General features: G+C 46.4%; 2 protein-coding genes across 2 annotated transcripts in view; one reads left to right on the top strand and one right to left on the bottom strand.

Annotated features, from left to right (window-relative positions):
* Nucleotides 1-199: 199 nt before the first annotated feature.
* Nucleotides 200-3,540, bottom strand: LOC144127244 (uncharacterized). Its single transcript, XM_077660468.1, has 5 exons — nucleotides 3,529-3,540; nucleotides 1,661-1,762; nucleotides 1,279-1,459; nucleotides 1,005-1,195; nucleotides 200-378 (listed from the first exon to the last, which is right to left on the bottom strand). The coding sequence occupies exons 1-5, from the start codon at nucleotides 3,538-3,540 to the stop codon at nucleotides 337-339; spliced, it is 528 nt and encodes a 175-aa protein (XP_077516594.1). The 3' UTR covers nucleotides 200-336.
* A 1,493-nt stretch (nucleotides 3,541-5,033) lies between these two features.
* Nucleotides 5,034-23,919, top strand: part of LOC144112636 (uncharacterized) — a 70,380-nt gene continuing 51,494 nt past the window's right edge. The window contains exons 1-5 of the mRNA XM_077645435.1: nucleotides 5,034-5,219; nucleotides 7,877-8,156; nucleotides 13,121-13,306; nucleotides 15,966-16,243; nucleotides 21,208-21,393. Of these exons, the coding sequence (XP_077501561.1) occupies nucleotides 13,126-13,306; nucleotides 15,966-16,243; nucleotides 21,208-21,249 (501 nt within the window). The 5' untranslated portion in view covers nucleotides 5,034-5,219; nucleotides 7,877-8,156; nucleotides 13,121-13,125 and the 3' untranslated portion in view covers nucleotides 21,250-21,393. The remainder of the gene's footprint in view (nucleotides 5,220-7,876; nucleotides 8,157-13,120; nucleotides 13,307-15,965; nucleotides 16,244-21,207; nucleotides 21,394-23,919) is intronic.

The following is a 23,919-nucleotide window of genomic DNA, read 5'->3' on the forward strand; positions in this document are numbered from 1 at the left end:
GATATTAGCAGTTCCTAATTCAAGCCTTCTGCAGGGTTTGAAGGACCTATTTAATTGGAAATGAGGAGAACACGTGCACAGGGTGGAAAGCGTGTGATCTGCCAGGAAACACTGAGGCGGCCCCGAGAAGGGCCTTTATTAAGGTTGACAGCCGTTTTGTGCCTCTTCACTTGGCAGCGACGACACAGCGTGTGCGGTCCCCATGGTTTTGCCCCAGCTGTCGAAGCAATCCTCGAGCACGACCTTCGACATCTGATGTTTTTATTTAAAAACACAGGGACCAAAGTCGTGCTGTATGCAGTGCGATCGCCATGTGGTTCCACTGACGGCTAACAATCATCCACCTAGCCCGGCTCTTTGGACAGATTCAGGAAACGACTGAAAAGAACAAAAGTAACGAGCAAACAAGTTAGAACGCAAAGAAACGAAGGCGCTCTGCGCTAATGCTGTAGCGAGGTCTAATATGTAAAATTTCACGGCTGGCGTCGATTTCTACAAAGCGCGGGTAGTCGCTACGGAAATAAACAAAGGCGCACTGGAGCTGGGTAAGTCTGCAGCTACAAGCACGAGTTTTTTGTCTCTACCGCCGATTTCCACACCGCGCGATCGTCATAACTTTTCTTGGACTTGCTGTTGAAGCTGACAGCGATCATAAAAATTAAGGCCGCAGACTGTAGTGACAGAGGCTTGCCATTGAAAGGAACAAAGCCGTGCACTTTGCCAACCAGGCAACGAGGCCTAGCGCGAGTTTTAGAGCCGACTTGGACAAAGCGCGAGACGGCGCGCGCTTCTAACGCTTGCCGACGCAAAGAAACAAAGGCGCGCTACGCTGGCATAATGCTGTAGCGAGGTCTAATATGTAAATTTTCACGGCTGCCGTCGATTTCGACAAAGCGCGAGAAGTCTCTAAGGAATTAAACAAAGCTGCACTGCACTGGGTGAATGCTGGACACTTAGGCCAGGCGCGATTTCCACAATGCGCGAGTCGGAACTTCTGGACTTACCGTTGCAGCTGATAGCGATCCTAAAGGGCAGATTGTAGTGGCAGAATTATCGTGGCCACTTTTACCCTGGACTTGCCACTGCAAAGGAACAAAGGCGCACTGGGGTCGATGCCCCGGCGTCTCGCCACGTGGTATCGGTCCGCGGCAAATAAGGACAGCATCGGCTCGCCAGAAGCATCCAGGAAACGATGCTGCAAAAAAAGTTACGTTACAAGCGCCGCAATTTGGCGAGTTCTGCACGAGAAAACTTTCGAAAACGTTGTTCAACCCTTACCTCGGGACTGAGAACGTGCACGCCCGACAAGCGCTTCATCGTGGCTGTCACGACGGCGGTTCAGATGGCGACGCCGGCGGTCCTCAAACCGCACCTTATGTGGGTCGTCGTAATGGAGTTGCAAAATTTTGAACACCAGCACGACACTAGCCACGTGCTCCCGCAGCAGGAAAACGAGGTCCTGGAATGCGCAAGGCATGTTGGTAAGCGGTACAGCACTTCATGAAGCGAAATTTGAGATAAAATGCGTACCTTTATGTCGCTGGCGATTTCTCGCGGGTCAGCGCCTTTTGGGGGTCGTCGGAATGTCGAGGAAGCAAGAACTGTACAGAAATTTCAGCTGGCTGTCGCCGACGAGCGCACCTCGCAAAAAAAGCCATACCTGGACAGCTCCCGAAACGCGCGCGTCGCCCCCTACGCTCACGAAGAGAATGCCCGCAGACCACGCACTCCCGGCGGCCGGCCGGCCGACCCTAGCGATTCCCTAGGCACTCTAGGGACAGGCCGAGAGAGGCGCGGCGACCCCACATCCAGTTGAGAACGAGGGTGAAGCGAAAAAACGTCACGCAGACACGCATCCCACCGACCAATCGGCGTTTCCAGCCCACCGACCCGCAAACCTTTTGCCTACCACGAGCTCGCTAGCGACTGCAGCGCCACCTCGTTTGTTTACAACCACTTGCATTGGCTGCGCCGCCTGTTGGCCAGGCCGCGAAGCGTGAGCGGGTCGTGTCTGCTCAGTGCTGCCAACCTTAGAGATTTTCCCCTAGATCTAGAGAATTTGAACGTTGTTTAGGGGAAAAGGGATTTTTGTTGTAATCTAGGGACATTTTACTTTCCGCGTGTCTTTTTTTATTTTTCGATGTGAATCGGTTCCTTATTCGCTGTTTTTTCACTACCTTGATTTTGAGAATCTGGCTATGCGCCATGTGCATGAGGGGAAAGCGTTTTTGGGATCGAGGTGGCGTGGTCGAGCCGGGAGGAGGTACGAGCTAGGTATGGCAAGCCAGATATTAACCAGATTCCCATTGGACAACGTCCAGATGAAGAAACTGGAGGCAATCGACCCGCAAGTTGTCATCGAAAAGCGGATTTCTTCAATAGCCCCACTTGCCACCTCATTCCCTTCTCTGGTGCCAGAAAGAGAAATGGACAAAATTGACGCAGAATGGAGACTGCTCCGCAATACAGAAATGGACCTGCCGGCAGATGCGAGCGTTCAACGCTTTTGGAAACGAGTGAGAGACGCCAGACAAGGAGACGGGAGCCCAATGTTCCCTCTCTTGAGCGACTTTGTCTACAAGCTTCTCTGTTTGCCGGACTTCAGTGCAACAGTGGAGAGAGTTTTCTCTCAGATCAACCTGATGAAAACAAAGACCGGAAACAGCTTGGTGACACAAACCCTGGCAGCTAAGCTTCACGCCAAGCGGGTTCTAGGAGGGGCCAGCTGTTATGACTTTGCAGTGAACGAACGCTTAATTGGCCTCATGAAAAAAGAAATGTATATACACGTGTGAAACTCAGTCGGGATGCCACCCGAATGACGTGTCCTATATTTTAGCGTATGTTTGTTCACGCCCACATTTGGGCACAAAGTGGATTTGTTGAGTGTTCACTGCGAGATTTTCATTCATTTCAGGGCTTAGGCGAGGATTTATTAGGTTTTGATATTAACTAATGTTTTCCTCACCCGTGATCGCGTGGTACGCGAGTTTGCATGGGAAATCAATGTGTTATTGTATTCAAAGTTGCTGCCAAAGTGTGGTAAGAGGGTCTCTGCGAAATAAAAAGAGTTCACAATCCAACTACGCACCTTTTTTCCATGCCTGAATATTATTTTTCGGATCTAAGGAAATCTAGGGAAGTTTGAGTGAAAATTTGGGGGAGAAGTGGCTTTCGACGTTGGCAGCACTGTGCTGCTCTCCCTGTCCGTTTCAGCGCGCTGTTGTGATGAGCTTGTGTTTTGATATTACATAGTGTGGAGTATTGATTAGTCACGAATATATTTTCATGTAAGCCTTCAGTGACGTAAAGGGTCGTACATCTGCGTAGCTGGCTGCTCGAAAACTTTTAAAATTTCAGAAACATGTCTTTGTGTCCTCTCCGTGCCTTCGCTCGCCAGCGGTAGATCGTGGCTGCTCGAGGAGGAAAATAAAAATTTGCGTCGTATTGAATTTGTACGCTAGAGCGTTAAATGCTTTTCTTGTATATCTGTCTTTCTCCACATTCAGAGATCATTTCGTTGCGTACTTGCCTCGTCATGGCTCGCAAGGGGCAAAACAGGCGCGTTGTTTGCAAATGTGACAGGTCCCCACCTTTCGATGTAAGCGCGTTTTTAAAGGAAAAAGGGTCGATGCGAGAAGCAGAGCCGGGGGACGCGGAGGCAAGTTGTGACTGGCTCACTGCTTCTGTATGCTTCTAACAATGAGTTAGCTGTATCGAGAAGCAGGAGATGGCTGAATGTAATGCAGCACACAAGTACTAGTTGTTTTTATCAAAGGCAGTGCCCGTATTGCAGTTTGCCGTTCCTGTCTTGTGTATGTATGGACGTCGTCATATTCATGTCGGGCATTTATAAGAATTGAAGTGCCACTCCAACCTGCGTATAACCACAAAAACTGATGCATGGGCTTGTATTAAAGGAATGCAGCTGCAGGTGTCCTTCGCCTGCTGACAGCGTGAAGGTTGAGGAGCCTCAGTTGTTTATTCGTTCTCAGCGAAGACAAAACAGCATGCCTAAAGAATTATTAAGCGAATAGTTAAAGCAAGTATTGTATTCTTTAGTGCGACAGGAAAGCAGTCCATAGAAAAAGCAGCTAGATGAAAATTAGGAAGGACGCACCACATGGCTTAGTTGCTTTGGCGTTCGGCTGCTGATCTCAGGGTCGCGGGTTCGATCCCAATCCTCCTGCAGTGGCAGTATTTCGACGGTGGCAAAGCATAAAAGCAATGGTGCGCTGTGCGACGTCAATGCACGTTGAAGAACCCCATGTGGTCTAAATTAATCCGGAGCCGTCCACTGTGGTGTTCTTCTTAGCCCATGTGTTGCTTGAGGATGTTAAACCTGGCATACCACTTCCAAAGTTTGGAAGCCTGATACCTTGGTTATGTAAAGTCTTAATTTGCAGTGCAAGAAATGTTAGCGCTGGTTTACTATTGTGATGCATCCCAGAGCCGAAGTGCTACATAGTTATGTTTTGTAAAACTCGTATGTGTTAATGAATATGAGGGCCGCTGGCAGAGTTTGCTCTGAATTTTTCAGCATTATTCATGGCGTGGTGTGCACAACTCCTCCACTTTTCTGCTGTCACCGTTGGTGGCTTGTTTCTGAGCAGAGCTTCAACCAAAGGAAGCCATAAATCTTTATGCTCATTCTTGGTATCATTCTTAACTTGTACCCAGAGAAACTACATAGGTTAAAGATAAGGTGGGAACCAGAGCTTGACGTTGCCAGCCCTCGCCACAGCGACACCCACATGGTATTTGACAACACACAGTTTGGGCAGCTTCATGATTTATAGGAGCCACATTGCTGGCATCATAGCGTTCCATTAGTGTTCTCTCTGTCAGCCACTGCTGAACTGCTTCTTTGTGTAAAACTGTTGTCGGCATTGCTTCGTCCAGGTGTGAATGACACAACTGCTTGTCTTTCGCTAAGATGTTTCTTTTGGCTGCTTCTGGAGCACATGAGTGCAAACATCTCAAAGTGGTTGCCACCCGTATCTTCATAGCAGTCTTCACCCTTTTTTCTGCAGGAAACATGCAGGCAGCCGTTGATGGGCCTTTCTCACTGCTGTTGTGCATCACAATGATGCGGTGGCCCTTCCCTGGCAGCCTGCTCCAGGCCATGGTTGTCCTGATCTTGGCACAAGCAGCACACGCTCGCTGTTCTGTCCTTCCACCAACACTGCGCTTGCTGCCGTTGCACATATCTCATCCAGGTAAATAATCTGGGAACCTTCCATCTTGTACCTTAGGTAGCTTTCCTGCCTTGCAAAAGTATCTTCTCTTTCAGTGGGCAGTTAGTGTAATTTTATTGCACGTTTTCTTCTGTCAAACGATGCGTTAGACATTAGGATACATGAATTACCGTGTGGCATTTTCCTACAAGCGCTAAATAATTTGATTGAATTTCTTCTCTCGTGCTGTTTCGGTTTCATTGACTGAACGACGACTGTGACGTCAAGTTGATGTTTTGTTCGCGTGATCTACTAGAAAAACTGTAATATAATCGCTGATATGTATATTCAATTCACTACGACATTTAATCCAGCATGTTCCAAAACATGGAATGACAAGCCTGTCAGTGATTATATTAAAGTTTTTCCAGTTGATCACGTGGCCAAAACATCAACTTGACGTCACAGTCGTCCTTCGGTCGACGAAACCGAAACAGCTTGAAGAAGAAATTCAATTATAAACTATTTAGCGGTCGTACACAAATACCACAGGGTGCTTCATGTATACGAATGTCTAAAATATTGTTTGAAAGAAGAAAACACGCAAGAAAAAATTTGGTGTCTATAGTCCTTAAAGGGGTGCAGACACAAAATTTTAAATGCAATGAACGGCATGAGAGTGAGAGAAAGAAAGACTTTATTGTGCAGAGGAATTCGGGCCTCCCAGGACCCCTGGGTCCCCGCACGACCACACCGCACTCAAACGTTCATGGCTAAAAGGTCCATGACGCTGGCCGCACAGGTGGCGACGATCTTCTGTCATGCCTGATCTGTGGAGCGTAGTGAGGTCTCCCAGTCCTCCCATGTTGGGAGTGGCTCCGGCCTGCCGGGTGGAGGGGGAGCCGGACAGATCCCGAGGATATCAGTCAGGTTTGCCTTCTGTGCATTGCACAGAGGGCAGGAAGGTGGGATGGGTCGGTAGTGGGAGAGGAGAGAGGGGGTAGTTACGGTACGATTTCTTTCATGGGCGTAAGAAGTTGCCATCTCGCAAGTGTCTGGCACAGGCTTTGAGTGGAACATAAGTTATGGTTGTTTTTAATGCTGTCCGATGAACCTCTCGCCATTCCACCCACATTGGGCTGTCTCCGCGGCTAAGTGGTTATGGCGCTTGACTGCTGACCTGAAAGATGCGAGTTCGATTCCGGTCACGGTGGTAGAATTTCGATGGAGATGAAATTCTAGAGGCCCGTGTACCGCGCAATATTGGTGCACATTAAAGAAACGCAGGTGGTGGAAATTTCCGATGCCCTTCACCACAACATCCCTCAGAGCCTGAGTTGCTTTGGGACGTTTAACCCCCATAAACCAAACCATTTCCACCCACATCGAGTGATGTCATGGTGCACTTGCTTTAATTATTGTGACGTCGCTAAACTCAGGTGTTGTTCACTTCAGCGCTGGCGCTGACTGAGACCAAAGGCTTTGTGTACAAAATGGTTTGTAATTTATTTTTCGCACTGTGCACTGGTGTTTTGCGCTTATTTTAGTGATTGCTAGGTCCGTAGGCCTCTTTCAAGGCAAATAAACTGACACCGAAAAACTTTGTGTCTGGACTCCTTTAAAGCATATGCCATGCAGATAGCATCTAACATAGTGCTGGGAAAAGTTGTGCATGCATGACCTCAATGCCAGCTTTGGGAAGTTGTCATACAGGGTGCTACGCCGCTAATCTCCACTTCCTGGCCATTCTGTGCTGGGTGTCGACCACTTCCACATGCTTACTCTTGCCTCTCCTTCTTTCCATGAAACGCTGTCCATGCACAAACACCAAGCATTTTGCTGACAAATGCACATGTTTTATTCACAGTATGTCCCAAGTCTCTATCTTGCCAGAACTGTAGCAATTAAAAATTGTTTCTCATTGCATTACGAGAAAAAAAACTCCACTTGTTTGCTTCTTAGTCAAGTACCTTAGGGGTACAGCAGACATGTTCAACAAGGAAGATTGTCACCATGCTGGGATCTATGATGAAAGATCGAACGCATTTTACATAGCACCTACTTTGACACAGACGCGTGAAAACTATAGGCCATGCTCATGGCATTGGCTGCGCCGCCTGTTGGTCAGGCCGCGAAGCGTGAGCGGGTCGCGTCTGCTGCTCTCCCTGTCCGTTTCAGCGCTGTTGTGATGCGCTTGTGTTTTGATATTACATTGTGTGGAGTATTGATTAGTCACGAATATACTTTCATGTAAGTCTTCAGTGACTTAAAGGGTCGTACTTCTGCGTAGCTGGCTGCTCGAAAACTTTTAAAATTTACCAGGAACATGTCCTTGGGTCCCCTCCGTGCCTTCACTCGTCAGCGGTTTTTTCAGCAGCGCAGGGGACAAAGGACGTGACAAGTGCACAGACACGGCACTGATCTTACAACAGGTTTATTGAGGTGAATTTCACTACTTAAATACAGTGGCAACCAATCTCAAATGAAAAGGCAGATACACAAAACAGATTGACGAAAATGACAATTCCTGAGCACAGGTCTACAGTGGCAAGAGACCAGCTGCGCACGTTTTTCTATTCTCATCAAGGAAACGTAGTTCTTTATCAGACAGAGCTATTGAGGCAGCGCTTACGCATTCATCTTTGAATTTATGGATTTCATGAGCTTCAATGATTTCACGAGTGATTTTGCCTCCACAGAGAATGGCTCTTCCTGAGAGCACACAGCGGCACATCTTCAGCTCATGGTGCGCTTGAATGGCGGCGGTGGTCTCAGACGGCAGAGAGGACTACGGAATTCTTATGGCAGTGCGCGCTGCCGCAGCTTCGAGCCATCACTAAGAAGACGCATCAGGAAAGCTTCAGTCCGGTCCACACCTATGGTGAAGTGTCCTTGCCGGAACAAGTACAAGACGTCCTTAGACGAGGACCAAAGTTCGCCGTGGAACCCAGGCGATCGGCACCGGAACTTCTTGCGATGGTGAGACAAGTTTCCAGCCTAGCAGCGGCTCCTGAAGTGGACCGATGTGTTTCAAATGGAGTGGATATTTGGCAAAGTGTAAACCTACCAGGTGTAGAATTCCAATCAAATTCACCATTTCGTTTTTAAAGAATAACTCGCTGACCCTATTAGAGGCTGGTAAAGAGGGAGGTTTTGCTGTGATGCGAAAAGGGCTCTATTTATCGAAAGCAGAAAATGCTATCAGTTCGACTTTCCGGCAGAGAAGCGATGTCGCTCTAAGTAAAGTAAAAACCCCAGCACGGAAAACGTGTGCACAAATGAATTTGGAATTCTTAGCCAAGTGTATAGAGAAAAGCAAGGGGTCTTGCTTAAAGATATTCTTCACAGCCAAAACTCACAAGCTGGACTGCCCACTTCGAGCAATAGTCACCGAGGATGGCACATGACAAAAGTCTGTCGCGTTATTTTTTGCAAGACAAGCTGAACCGCTTAACCATTGACGGCCCTTTTCAGGTGAAGAGTTCTAACCAAGTAATCGCTTTCTTGCAACATAACCCAGCGAAAGGCTTTTCGGCGTCTCTATCGATATAAAAGATTTATATTATTCCCTTCCGCAAAAGAAACTGCTGGCAAGCGTTGAAGAATGCATTGATTCCTTTGGTGTGGTAGCTTTCCAGAATTCTGTAGGCATCAGCAATAGCAACTTCTTGGAACTCCTTACTTTTTACTTTAACTCGACATTTTCCACTTGGAATGAATCTGTTTACCTCCAGAGCAATGGCGTCGGCATTGGTTCATGCATAGCTCCGATACTGAGCGACATTTATCTCGCGCACCATGACAAGCTCCTTGATAGTCAACTCGACGAAAGCGTGGCTCGTGTTTTTAGGTTTGTAGATGATTTTTTAGTTTTGATGACATGTGCAGTTACTGACGCAGGGGCCTCGGTCTCGAAAGTTTTATCAATTTTTCACACCTGTCTTGACCCTCTTGTTTTGACGCATGAAACGCCTTCTGAAGGAAAGTTACGTTTTTTAGATCTTGCCGTGTTTCTCAAAAATAGCCATGTGTGCTGGCGTTACGAGCCACGATGCCAGAAGCCCCTCACGCCTTTCGCTTCTGCACATTCTAAGCTTGTAAAGCGCGGCATCGCAAAGTTGTGTTTAAGAAATGCCCTAGAAAAATCATGCCATCATGCGATGCAAGACAGCTATCAAAATCAGGTGGTACGCTTACAAGCAGCAGGATACCCTTCCGACCTTCTGATTGCAATATCAGAGAGCCTGCTAAGAGAAATCATTCGAGCACTCGAGCACTTTCTTAAAGGGCGCGTGCAATTTACATTCGCCAACTGTTGCAGCTCATCGCATACTGACGTCACATCAGGTGTCCCTCAGGGCGCAGGGTTATCACCGTTGTTATTCTTAATCTACATAAATGATCTCCCATCTAACACAATAACCAAACTTTGACTTTTTGCGGATGACTGCGTCGTTTATAACATCATCCATGCCCCTGAAGACACCATTAAGCTACAAAATAATATAGACACAATTGCATCATGGTGTGAAAAATGGCACATGCCACTTAACCTAGACAAATGCCAACTCATGTCCTTTTCTCGTAAACAAACCTCTATTAACTGCACATACCATATTAATTCAACTGCCATTGCCCGAACTTCCTCTTACAAATACCTTGGCGTTCACCTGACATCATCCTTATCATGGGTCACTCATATTAATTCAATATGCTCCCAGGCCTCACGCACTCTTGGTTATCTGCGACGGAACCTAACATCAGCACCACCTGAAGTCAGACAACTAGCTTATCAGACATACGTACGCCCAAAGCTTGAATACGCCTCATCCATCTGGAACCCTTCACAAGCATACCTTACAAATGAATTAGAAGCCGTTTCAAAATCGAGCTGCACGGTTCATCATGTCACAGTACTCGCGTGATAGTAGTGTCACTGCACTAAAACGAGCCCTTTCCCTCCCAAGTCTCCAATCACGTCGCATCGTATCACGCCTAGGCCTCCTTCATTCCTTTTTCTACCGCCCTATTAACAGGCATCCTTTGCTGCAGCCGCCATCAAGAATATCCCCTCGCCTAAACCACACTCATCCCATAGCTCCCAATAAAGGCCGCACATCAGCTATGAATGTTTCATTCTTCCCAGATGCAATAGCCCGATGGAATGCCCTGCCTGATAATATTGCTTCTTGCACAGATCGAGCAATTTTCCCGCACTGAATTAGCGAATCACCTGTGTCTTACGTGATGTATTCGGCTTCATCAAATAATTTGATCCTGTGTTACTATCTCCTTTAATGTTTTTAATTTTAATGTTTTAATTTTAATGTTTTGCTTTGTTTTGTTTCATTGCTTTTTGTTTTTGTTTTTGTTGAGCTGGTACCATATGTTGTACACACTGTTCTTGCCCCCGCCTTATGTAATGCCCACGGGCCCTTAAGGCTTCAATAAATGAAAATGAAATGAAATGAAGTTAATTCAGGCCGCAGAGATTCCACTGAAAGGCCCAAGGAAGAAAAATGAAAGTATGTGGTTATTCCTTATCTACACCGCATTTCACATAATCTGAAAAGGGTGGGAGCGCGTGCCGATGTAAACGTTGTTTTTTCTGCGCCCGATAAGCTCTCCAAACTCTGCCATATTGTAAACAGCAGCAATGAAAGGATGGTTGGCTGCGATAAGAAACACCAAAAAGGTTTTGTACCATGTAGCAGCAATGTTGTGTACAGGTTTCCGCTTACATGTGGCAAGCACTACACGGGGCAAACTGGTCGTTGCCTCAACGACCGGCTCCGGGAACACAACAACAACGTGAGCGGCACCGCTTCCCGTCACCTTGGCATTCATTGCAGAGACTGCACAGAGGAAAGAAAAAAGAACAAAAAACCGCCGTGTTATCCTGTTTTCACTCAGTGTCGAGTGCTGTCAGATAATACAACAAAAATCACTCGTGAAATCATTGAAGCTCATGAAATCCATAAATTCAAAGATGAATGCGTAAGCGTTGCCTCAATAGCTCTGCCTGATAAAGAACTACGTTTCCATGATGAGAATAGAAAAACGTGCACAGCAGGTCTTGTGCCACTGTAGACCTGTGCTCAGGAATTGTCATTTTCGTCAATCTGTTTTGTGTATCTGTCTTTTTATTTGAGATTGGTTGCCACTGTATTTAAGTAGTGAAAATCACCTCAATAAACTGGTTGTAAGTTCAGCGCCGTGTCTGTGCACTTGTCACGTCCTTTGTCCCCTGCGCTGCTGAAAAAACCATGTCACACCAACTTGCTCAAGCTTCTACAGTATCAGCGTCAGCGGTAGATCGTGGCTGCTCGACGAGAAAAATAAAAATTTGCGTCGTATTGAATTTGTGCGCGAGAGCGTTAAATGCTTTTCTTGTATTTCTGTCTTCCCCCACATTCAGAGATCATTTCGATGCGTACTTGCTTCGTCGTGGCTCGCAAGGTACAAAACAGGCGCGCTGTTTGCAAATGTGACAGGTCGCCCACCTTTCGATGTAAGCGCGTTTTTAAAGGAAAAAGGGTCGATGCGAGAAGCAGAGCCGGGGGACGCGGAGGCAAGTTGTGACTGGCTCACTGCTTCTGTATGCTTCTAACAATGAGTTAGCTGTATCGCGAAGCAGGAGATGGCTGAATGTAATGCAGCACACAAGTACTAGTTGTTTTTATCAAAGGCAGTGCCCGTATTGCAGTTTGCCGTTCCTGTCTTGTGTATGTATGGACGTCGTCATATTCATGTCGGGCATTTATAAGAATTGAAGTGCCACTCCAACCTGCGTATAACCACAAAAACTGATGCATGGGCTTGTATTAAAGGAATGCAGCTGCAGGTGTCCTTCGCCTGCTGACAGCGTGAAGGTTGAGGAGCCTCAGTTGTTTGTTCGTTCTCAGCGAAGACAAAACAGCATGCCTAAAGAATTATTAAGCAAATAGTTAAAGCAAGTATTGTATTCTTTAGTGCGACAGGAAAGCAGTCCATAGAAAAAGCAGCTAGATGAAAATTAGGAAGGACGCACCACATGGCTTAGTTGCTTTGGCGTTCGGCTGCTGATCTCAGGGTCGCGGGTTCGATCCCAATCCTCCTGCAGTGGCAGTATTTCGACGGTGGCAAAGCATAAAAGCAATGGTGCGCTGTGCGACGTCAATGCACGTTGAAGAACCCCATGTGGTCTAAATTAATCCGGAGCCGTCCACTGTGGTGTTCTTCACAGCCCATGTGTTGCTTGAGGATGTTAAACCTGGCATACCACTTCCAAAGTTTGGAAGCCTGATACCTTGGTTATGTAAAGTCTTAATTTGCAGTGCAAGAAATGTTAGCGCTGGTTTACTATTGTGATGCATCCCAGAGCCGAAGTGCTACATAGTTATGTTTTGTAAAACTCGTATGTGTTAATGAATATGAGGGCCGCTGGCAGAGTTTGCTCTGAATTTTTCAGCATTATTCATGGCGTGGTGTGCACAACTCCTCCACTTTTCTGCTGTCACCGTTGGTGGCTTGTTTCTGAGCAGAGCTTCAACCAAAGGAAGCCATAAATCTTTATGCTCATTCTTGGTATCATTCTTAACTTGTACCCAGAGAAACTACATAGGTTAAAGATAAGGTGGGAACCAGAGCTTGACGTTGCCAGCCCTCGCCACAGCGACACCTACATGGTATTTGACAACACACAGTTTGGGCAGCTTCATGATTTATAGGAGCCACATTGCTGGCATCATAGCGTTCCATTAGAGTTCTCTCTGTCAGCCACTGCTGAACTGCTTCTTTGTGTAAAACTGTTGTCGGCATTGCTTCGTCCAGGTGTAAATGACACAACTGCTTGTCTTTCGCTAAGATGTTTCTTTTGGCTGCTTCTGGAGCACATGAGTGCAAACATCTCAAAGTGGTTGCCACCCGTATCTTCATAGCAGTCTTCACCCTTTTTTCTGCAGGAAACATGCAGGCAGCCGTTGATGGGCCTTTCTCACTGCTGATGTGCATCACAATGATGCGGTGGCCCTTCCCTGGCAGCCTGCTCCAGGCCATGGTTGTCCTGATCTTGGCACAAGCAGCACACGCTCGCTGTTCTGTCCTTCCACCAACACTGCGCTTGCTGCCGTTGCACATATCTCATCCAGGTAAATAATCTGGGAACCTACCATCTTGTACCTTAGGTAGCTTTCCTGCCTTGCAAAAGTATCTTCTCTTTCAGTGGGCAGTTAGTGTAATTTTATTGCACGTTTTCTTCTGTCAAACGATGCGTTAGACATTAGGATACATGAATTACCGTGTGGCATTTTCCTACAAGCGGTAAATAATTTGATTGAATTTCTTCTCTCGTGCTGTTTCGGTTTCATTGACTGAACGACGACTGTGACGTCAAGTTGATGTTTTGTTTGCGTGATCTACTAGAAAAACTGTAATATAATCGCTGATATGTATATTCAATTCACCACGACATTTAATCCAGCATGTTCCAAAACATGGAATGACAAGCCTGTCAGTGATTATATTAAAGTTTTTCCAGTTGATCACGTGGCCAAAACATCAACTTGACGTCACAGTCGTCCTTCGGTCGACGAAACCGAAACAGCTTGAAGAAGAAATTCAATTATAAACTATTTAGCGGTCGTACACAAATACCACAGGGTGCTTCATGTATACGAATGTCTAAGATATCGTTTGAAAGAAGAAAACACGCAAGAAAAAATTTGGTGTCTATAGTCCTTAAAGGGGTGCAGACACAAAATTTTAAACGCAATGAACGGCATGAGAGTGAGAGAAAGAAAGACTTTATTGTGCAGAGGAATTCGGGCCTCCCAGGACCCCTGGGTCCCCGCACGACCACACCGCACTCAAACGTTCATGGCTAAAAGGTCCATGACGCTGGCCGCACAGGTGGCGACGATCTTCTGTCATGCCTGATCTGTGGAGCGTAGTGAGGTCTCCCAGTCCTCCCATGTTGGGAGTGGCTCCGGCCTGCCGGGTGGAGGGGGAGCCGGACAGATCCCGAGGATATCAGTCAGGTTTGCCTTCTGTGCATTGCACAGAGGGCAGGAAGGTGGGATGGGTCGGTAGTGGGAGAGGAGAGAGGGGGTAGTTACGGTACGATTTCTTTCATGGGCGTAAGAAGTTGCCATCTCGCAAGTGTCTGGCACAGGCTTTGAGTGGAACATAAGTTATGGTTGTTTTTAATGCTGTCCGATGAACCTCTCGCCATTCCACCCGCATTGGGCTGTCTCCGCGGCTAAGTGGTTATGGCGCTTGACTGCTGACCTGAAAGATGCGAGTTCGATTCCGGTCACGGTGGTAGAATTTCGATGGAGATGAAATTCTAGAGGCCCGTGTACCGCGCAATATTGGTGCACATTAAAGAAACGCAGGTGGTGGAAATTTCCGATGCCCTTCACCACAACATCCCTCAGAGCCTGAGTTGCTTTGGGACGTTTAACCCCCATAAACCAAACCATTTCCACCCACATCGAGTGATGTCATGGTGCACTTGCTTTAATTATTGTGACGTCGCTAAACTCAGGTGTTGTTCACTTCAGCGCTGGCGCTGACTGAGACCAAAGGCTTTGTGTACAAAATGGTTTGTAATTTATTTTTCGCACTGTGCACTGGTGTTTTGCGCTTATTTTAGTGATTGCTAGGTCCGTAGGCCTCTTTCAAGGCAAATAAACTGACACCGAAAAACTTTGTGTCTGGACTCCTTTAAAGCATATGCCATGCAGATAGCATCTAACATAGTGCTGGGAAAAGTTGTGCATGCATGACCTCAATGCCAGCTTTGGGAAGTTGTCATACAGGGTGCTACGCCGCTAATCTCCACTTCCTGGCCATTCTGTGCTGGGTGTCGACCACTTCCACATGCTTACTCTTGCCTCTCCTTCTTTCCATGAAACGCTGTCCATGCACAAACACCAAGCATTTTGCTGACAAATGCACATGTTTTATTCACAGTATGTCCCAAGTCTCTATCTTGCCAGAACTGTAGCAATTAAAAATTGTTTCTCATTGCATTACGAGAAAAAAAACTCCACTTGTTTGCTTCTTAGTCAAGTACCTTAGGGGTACAGCAGACATGTTCAACAAGGAAGATTGTCACCATGCTGGGATCTATGATGAAAGATCGAACGCATTTTACATAGCACCTACTTTGACACAGACGCGTGAAAACTATAGGCCATGCTCATGGCATTGGCTGCGCCGCCTGTTGGTCAGGCCGCGAAGCGTGAGCGGGTCGCGTCTGCTGCTCTCCCTGTCCGTTTCAGCGCTGTTGTGATGCGCTTGTGTTTTGATATTACATTGTGTGGAGTATTGATTAGTCACGAATATACTTTCATGTAAGTCTTCAGTGACTTAAAGGGTCGTACTTCTGCGTAGCTGGCTGCTCGAAAACTTTTAAAATTTACCAGGAACATGTCCTTGGGTCCCCTCCGTGCCTTCACTCGTCAGCGGTTTTTTCAGCAGCGCAGGGGACAAAGGACGTGACAAGTGCACAGACACGGCACTGATCTTACAACAGGTTTATTGAGGTGAATTTCACTACTTAAATACAGTGGCAACCAATCTCAAATGAAAAGGCAGATACACAAAACAGATTGACGAAAATGACAATTCCTGAGCACAGGTCTACAGTGGCAAGAGACCAGCTGCGCACGTTTTTCTATTCTCATCAAGGAAACGTAGTTCTTTATCAGACAGAGCTATTGAGGCAGCGCTTACGCATTCATCTTTGAATTTATGGATTTCATGAGCTTCAATGATTTCACGAGTGATTTTGCCTCCACATAGAATGGCTCTTCCTGAGAGCACACAGCGGCACATCTTCAGCTCATGGTGCGCTTGAATGGCTGCGGTGGTCTCAGACGGCAGAGAGGACTACGGAATTCTTATGGCAGTGCGCGCTGCCGCAGCTTCGAGCCATCACTAAGAAGACGCATCAGGAAAGCTTCAGTCCGGTCCACACCTATGGTGAAGTGTCCTTGCCGGAACAAGTACAAGACGTCCTTAGACGAGGACCAAAGTTCGCCGTGGAACCCAGGCGATCGGCACCGGAACTTCTTGCGATGGTGAGACAAGTTTCCAGCCTAGCAGCGGCTCCTGAAGTGGACCGATGTGTTTCAGATGGAGTGGATATTTGGCAAAGTGTAAACCTACCAGGTGTAGAATTCCAATCAAATTCACCGTTTCGTTTTTAAAGAACAACTCGCTGACCCTATTAGAGGCTGGTAAAGAGGGAGGTTTTGCTGTGATGCCAAAAGGGCTCTATTTATCGAAAGCAGAAAATGCTATCAGTTCGACTTTCCGGCAGAGAAGCGATGTCGCTCTAAGTAAAGTAAAAGCCCGAGCACGGAAAACGTGTGCACAAATGAATTTGGAATTCTTAGCCAAATGTATAGAGAAAAGCAAGGGGTCTTGCTTAAAGATATTCTTCACAGCCAAAACTCACAAGCTGGACTGCCCACTTCGAGCAATAGTCAGCGAGGATGGCACATGACAAAAGTCTGTCGCGTTATTTTTTGCAAGACAAGCTGAACCGCTTAACCATTGACGGCCCTTTTCAGGTGAAGAGTTCTAACCAAGTAATCGCTTTCTTGCAACATAACCCAGCGAAAGGCTTTTCGGCGTCTCTATCGATATAAAAGATTTATATTATTCCCTTACGCAAAAGAAACTGCTGGCAAGCGTTGAAGAATGCATTGATTCCTTTGGTGTGGTAGCTTTCCAGAATTCTGTAGGCATCAGCAATAGCAACTTCTTGGAACTCCTTACTTTTTACTTTAACTCGACATTTTCCACTTGGAATGAATCTGTTTACCTCCAGAGCAATGGCGTCGGCATTGGTTCATGCATAGCTCCGATACTGAGCGACATTTATCTCGCGCACCATGACAAGCTCCTTGATAGTCAACTCGACGAAAGCGTGGCTCGTGTTTTTAGGTTTGTAGATGATTTTTTAGTTTTGATGACATGTGCAGTTACTGACGCAGGGGCCTCGGTCTCGAAAGTTTTATCAATTTTTCACACCTGTCTTGACCCTCTTGTTTTGACGCATGAAACGCCTTCTGAAGGAAAGTTACGTTTTTTAGATCTTGCCATGTTCCTCAAAAATAGCCATGTGTGCTGGCGTTACGAGCCACGATGCCAGAAGCCCCTCACGCCTTTCGCTTCTGCACATTCTAAGCTTGTAAAGCGCGGCATCGCAAAGTTGTGTTTAAGAAATGCCCTAGAAAAATCATGCCATCATGCGATGCAAGACAGCTATCAAAATCAGGTGGTACGCTTACAAGCAGCAGGATACCCTTCCGACCTTCTGATTGCAATATCAGAGAGCCTGCTAAGAGAAATCATTCGAGCACTCGAGCACTTTCTTAAAGGGCGCGTGCAATTTACATTCGCCAACTGTTGCAGCTCATCGCATACTGACGTCACATCAGGTGTCCCTCAGGGCGCAGGGTTATCACCGTTGTTATTCTTAATCTACATAAATGATCTCCCATCTAACACAATAACCAAACTTTGACTTTTTGCGGATGACTGCGTCGTTTATAACATCATCCATGCCCCTGAAGACACCATTAAGCTACAAAATAATATAGACACAATTGCATCATGGTGTGAAAAATGGCACATGCCACTTAACCTAGACAAATGCCAACTCATGTCCTTTTCTCGTAAACAAACCTCTATTAACTGCACATACCATATTAATTCAACTGCCATTGCCCGAACTTCCTCTTACAAATACCTTGGCGTTCACCTGACATCATCCTTATCATGGGTCACTCATATTAATTCAATATGCTCCCAGGCCTCACGCACTCTTGGTTATCTGCGACGGAACCTAACATCAGCACCACCTGAAGTCAGACAACTAGCTTATCAGACATACGTACGCCCAAAGCTTGAATACGCCTCATCCATCTGGAACCCTTCACAAGCATACCTTACAAATGAATTAGAAGCCGTTTCAAAATCGAGCTGCACGGTTCATCATGTCACAGTACTCGCGTGATAGTAGTGTCACTGCACTAAAACGAGCCCTTTCCCTCCCAAGTCTCCAATCACGTCGCATCGTATCACGCCTAGGCCTCCTTCATTCCTTTTTCTACCGCCCTATTAACAGGCATCCTTTGCTGCAGCCGCCATCAAGAATATCCCCTCGCCTAAACCACACTCATCCCATAGCTCCCAATAAAGGCCGCACATCAGCTATGAATGTTTCATTCTTCCCAGATGCAATAGCCCGATGGAATGCCCTGCCTGATAATATTGCTTCTTGCACAGATCGAGCAATTTTCCCGCACTGAATTAGCGAATCACCTGTGTCTTACGTGATGTATTCGGCTTCATCAAATAATTTGATCCTGTGTTACTATCTCCTTTAATGTTTTTAATTTTAATGTTTTAATTTTAATGTTTTGCTTTGTTTTGTTTCATTGCTTTTTGTTTTTGTTTTTGTTGAGCTGGTACCATATGTTGTACACACTGTTCTTGCCCCCGCCTTATGTAATGCCCACGGGCCCTTAAGGCTTCAATAAATGAAAATGAAATGAAATGAAGTTAATTCAGGCCGCAGAGATTCCACTGAAAGGCCCAAGGAAGAAAAATGAAAGTATGTGGTTATTCCTTATCTACACCGCATTTCACATAATCTGAAAAGGGTGGGAGCGCGTGCCGATGTAAACGTTGTTTTTTCTGCGCCCGATAAGCTCTCCAAACTCTGCCATATTGTAAACAGCAGCAATGAAAGGATGGTTGGCTGCGATAAGAAACACCAAAAAGGTTTTGTACCATGTAGCAGCAATGTTGTGTACAGGTTTCCGCTTACATGTGGCAAGCACTACACGGGGCAAACTGGTCGTTGCCTCAACGACCGGCTCCGGGAACACAACAACAACGTGAGCGGCACCGCTTCCCGTCACCTTGGCATTCATTGCAGAGACTGCACAGAGGAAAGAAAAAAGAACAAAAAACCGCCGTGTTATCCTGTTTTCACTCAGTGTCGAGTGCTGTCAGATAATACAACAAAAATCACTCGTGAAATCATTGAAGCTCATGAAATCCATAAATTCAAAGATGAATGCGTAAGCGTTGCCTCAATAGCTCTGCCTGATAAAGAACTACGTTTCCATGATGAGAATAGAAAAACGTGCACAGCAGGTCTTGTGCCACTGTAGACCTGTGCTCAGGAATTGTCATTTTCGTCAATCTGTTTTGTGTATCTGTCTTTTTATTTGAGATTGGTTGCCACTGTATTTAAGTAGTGAAAATCACCTCAATAAACTGGTTGTAAGTTCAGCGCCGTGTCTGTGCACTTGTCACGTCCTTTGTCCCCTGCGCTGCTGAAAAAACCATGTCACACCAACTTGCTCAAGCTTCTACAGTATCAGCGTCAGCGGTAGATCGTGGCTGCTCGACGAGAAAAATAAAAATTTGCGTCGTATTGAATTTGTGCGCGAGAGCGTTAAATGCTTTTCTTGTATTTCTGTCTTCCCCCACATTCAGAGATCATTTCGATGCGTACTTGCTTCGTCGTGGCTCGCAAGGTACAAAACAGGCGCGCTGTTTGCAAATGTGACAGGTCGCCCACCTTTCGATGTAAGCGCGTTTTTAAAGGAAAAAGGGTCGATGCGAGAAGCAGAGCCGGGGGACGCGGAGGCAAGTTGTGACTGGCTCACTGCTTCTGTATGCTTCTAACAATGAGTTAGCTGTATCGCGAAGCAGGAGATGGCTGAATGTAATGCAGCACACAAGTACTAGTTGTTTTTATCAAAGGCAGTGCCCGTATTGCAGTTTGCCGTTCCTGTCTTGTGTATGTATGGACGTCGTCATATTCATGTCGGGCATTTATAAGAATTGAAGTGCCACTCCAACCTGCGTATAACCACAAAAACTGATGCATGGGCTTGTATTAAAGGAATGCAGCTGCAGGTGTCCTTCGCCTGCTGACAGCGTGAAGGTTGAGGAGCCTCAGTTGTTTATTCGTTCTCAGCGAAGACAAAACAGCATGCCTAAAGAATTATTAAGCAAATAGTTAAAGCAAGTATTGTATTCTTTAGTGCGACAGGAAAGCAGTCCATAGAAAAAGCAGCTAGATGAAAATTAGGAAGGACGCACCACATGGCTTAGTTGCTTTGGCGTTCGGCTGCTGATCTCAGGGTCGCGGGTTCGATCCCAATCCTCCTGCAGTGGCAGTATTTCGACGGTGGCAAAGCATAAAAGCAATGGTGCGCTGTGCGACGTCAATGCACGTTGAAGAACCCCATGTGGTCTAAATTAATCCGGAGCCGTCCACTGTGGTGTTCTTCACAGCCCATGTGTTGCTTGAGGATGTTAAACCTGGCATACCACTTCCAAAGTTTGGAAGCCTGATACCTTGGTTATGTAAAGTCTTAATTTGCAGTGCAAGAAATGTTAGCGCTGGTTTACTATTGTGATGCATCCCAGAGCCGAAGTGCTACATAGTTATGTTTTGTAAAACTCGTATGTGTTAATGAATATGAGGGCCGCTGGCAGAGTTTGCTCTGAATTTTTCAGCATTATTCATGGCGTGGTGTGCACAACTCCTCCACTTTTCTGCTGTCACCGTTGGTGGCTTGTTTCTGAGCAGAGCTTCAACCAAAGGAAGCCATAAATCTTTATGCTCATTCTTGGTATCATTCTTAACTTGTACCCAGAGAAACTACATAGGTTAAAGATAAGGTGGGAACCAGAGCTTGACGTTGCCAGCCCTCGCCACAGCGACACCTACATGGTATTTGACAACACACAGTTTGGGCAGCTTCATGATTTATAGGAGCCACATTGCTGGCATCATAGCGTTCCATTAGAGTTCTCTCTGTCAGCCACTGCTGAACTGCTTCTTTGTGTAAAACTGTTGTCGGCATTGCTTCGTCCAGGTGTAAATGACACAACTGCTTGTCTTTCGCTAAGATGTTTCTTTTGGCTGCTTCTGGAGCACATGAGTGCAAACATCTCAAAGTGGTTGCCACCCGTATCTTCATAGCAGTCTTCACCCTTTTTTCTGCAGGAAACATGCAGGCAGCCGTTGATGGGCCTTTCTCACTGCTGATGTGCATCACAATGATGCGGTGGCCCTTCCCTGGCAGCCTGCTCCAGGCCATGGTTGTCCTGATCTTGGCACAAGCAGCACACGCTCGCTGTTCTGTCCTTCCACCAACACTGCGCTTGCTGCCGTTGCACATATCTCATCCAGGTAAATAATCTGGGAACCTACCATCTTGTACCTTAGGTAGCTTTCCTGCCTTGCAAAAGTATCTTCTCTTTCAGTGGGCAGTTAGTGTAATTTTATTGCACGTTTTCTTCTGTCAAACGATGCGTTAGACATTAGGATACATGAATTACCGTGTGGCATTTTCCTACAAGCGGTAAATAATTTGATTGAATTTCTTCTCTCGTGCTGTTTCGGTTTCATTGACTGAACGACGACTGTGACGTCAAGTTGATGTTTTGTTTGCGTGATCTACTAGAAAAACTGTAATATAATCGCTGATATGTATATTCAATTCACCACGACATTTAATCCAGCATGTTCCAAAACATGGAATGACAAGCCTGTCAGTGATTATATTAAAGTTTTTCCAGTTGATCACGTGGCCAAAACATCAACTTGACGTCACAGTCGTCCTTCGGTCGACGAAACCGAAACAGCTTGAAGAAGAAATTCAATTATAAACTATTTAGCGGTCGTACACAAATACCACAGGGTGCTTCATGTATACGAATGTCTAAGATATCGTTTGAAAGAAGAAAACACGCAAGAAAAAATTTGGTGTCTATAGTCCTTAAAGGGGTGCAGACACAAAATTTTAAACGCAATGAACGGCATGAGAGTGAGAGAAAGAAAGACTTTATTGTGCAGAGGAATTCGGGCCTCCCAGGACCCCTGGGTCCCCGCACGACCACACCGCACTCAAACGTTCATGGCTAAAAGGTCCATGACGCTGGCCGCACAGGTGGCGACGATCTTCTGTCATGCCTGATCTGTGGAGCGTAGTGAGGTCTCCCAGTCCTCCCATGTTGGGAGTGGCTCCGGCCTGCCGGGTGGAGGGGGAGCCGGACAGATCCCGAGGATATCAGTCAGGTTTGCCTTCTGTGCATTGCACAGAGGGCAGGAAGGTGGGATGGGTCGGTAGTGGGAGAGGAGAGAGGGGGTAGTTACGGTACGATTTCTTTCATGGGCGTAAGAAGTTGCCATCTCGCAAGTGTCTGGCACAGGCTTTGAGTGGAACATAAGTTATGGTTGTTTTTAATGCTGTCCGATGAACCTCTCGCCATTCCACCCACATTGGGCTGTCTACGCGGCTAAGTGGTTATGGCGCTTGACTGCTGACCTGAAAGATGCGAGTTCGATTCCGGTCACGGTGGTAGAATTTCGATGGAGATGAAATTCTAGAGGCCCGTGTACCGCGCAATATTGGTGCACATTAAAGAAACGCAGGTGGTGGAAATTTCCGATGCCCTTCACTACAACATCCCTCAGAGCCTGAGTTGCTTTGGGACGTTTAACCCCCATAAACCAAACCATTTCCACCCACATCGAGTGATGTCATGGTGCACTTGCTTTAATTATTGTGACGTCGCTAAACTCAGGTGTTGTTCACTTCAGCGCTGGCGCTGACTGAGACCAAAGGCTTTGTGTACAAAATGGTTTGTAATTTATTTTTCGCACTGTGCACTGGTGTTTTGCGCTTATTTTAGTGATTGCTAGGTCCGTAGGCCTCTTTCAAGGCAAAAATAAACTGACACCGAAAAACTTTGTGTCTGGACTCCTTTAAAGCATATGCCATGCAGTTAGCATCTAACATAGTGCTGGGAAAAGTTGTGCATGCATGACCTCAATGCCAGCTTTGGGAAGTTGTCATACAGGGTGCTACGCCGCTAATCTCCACTTCCTGGCCATTCTGTGCTGGGTGTCGACCACTTCCACATGCTTACTCTTGCCTCTCCTTCTTTCCATGAAACGCTGTCCATGCACAAACACCAAGCATTTTGCTGACAAATGCACATGTTTTATTCACAGTATGTCCCAAGTCTCTATCTTGCCAGAACTGTAGCAATTAAAAATTGTTTCTCATTGCATTACGAGAAAAAAAACTCCACTTGTTTGCTTCTTAGTCAAGTACCTTAGGGGTACAGCAGACATGTTCAACAAGGAAGATTGTCACCATGCTGGGATCTATGATGAAAGATCGAACGCATTTTACATAGCACCTACTTTGACACAGACGCATGAAAACTATAGGCCATGCTCATGGCATTGGCTGCGCCGCCTGTTGGTCAGGCCGCGAAGCGTGAGCGGGTCGTGTCTGCTGCTCTCCCTGTCCGTTTCAGCGCTGTTGTGATGCGCTTGTGTTTTGATATTACATTGTGTGGAGTATTGATTAGTCACGATTATACTTTCATGTAAGTCTTCAGTGACTTAAAGGGTCGTACTTCTGCGTAGCTGGCTGCTCGAAAACTTTTAAAATTTACCAGGAACCTGTCCTTGGGTCCCCTCCGTGCCTTCACTCGTCAGCGGTTTTTTCAGCAGCGCAGAGGACAAAGGACGTGACAAGTGCACAGACACGGCACTGATCTTACAACAGGTTTATTGAGGTGAATTTCACTACTTAAATACAGTGGCAACCAATCTCAAATGAAAAGGCAGATACACAAAACAGATTGACGAAAATGACAATTCCTGAGCACAGGTCTACAGTGGCAAGAGACCAGCTGCGCA

This window comes from Amblyomma americanum, chromosome 1 (genome assembly GCF_052857255.1).
Source record: "Amblyomma americanum isolate KBUSLIRL-KWMA chromosome 1, ASM5285725v1, whole genome shotgun sequence".
In the NCBI taxonomy this organism is placed as follows: domain Eukaryota; kingdom Metazoa; phylum Arthropoda; class Arachnida; order Ixodida; family Ixodidae; genus Amblyomma; species Amblyomma americanum.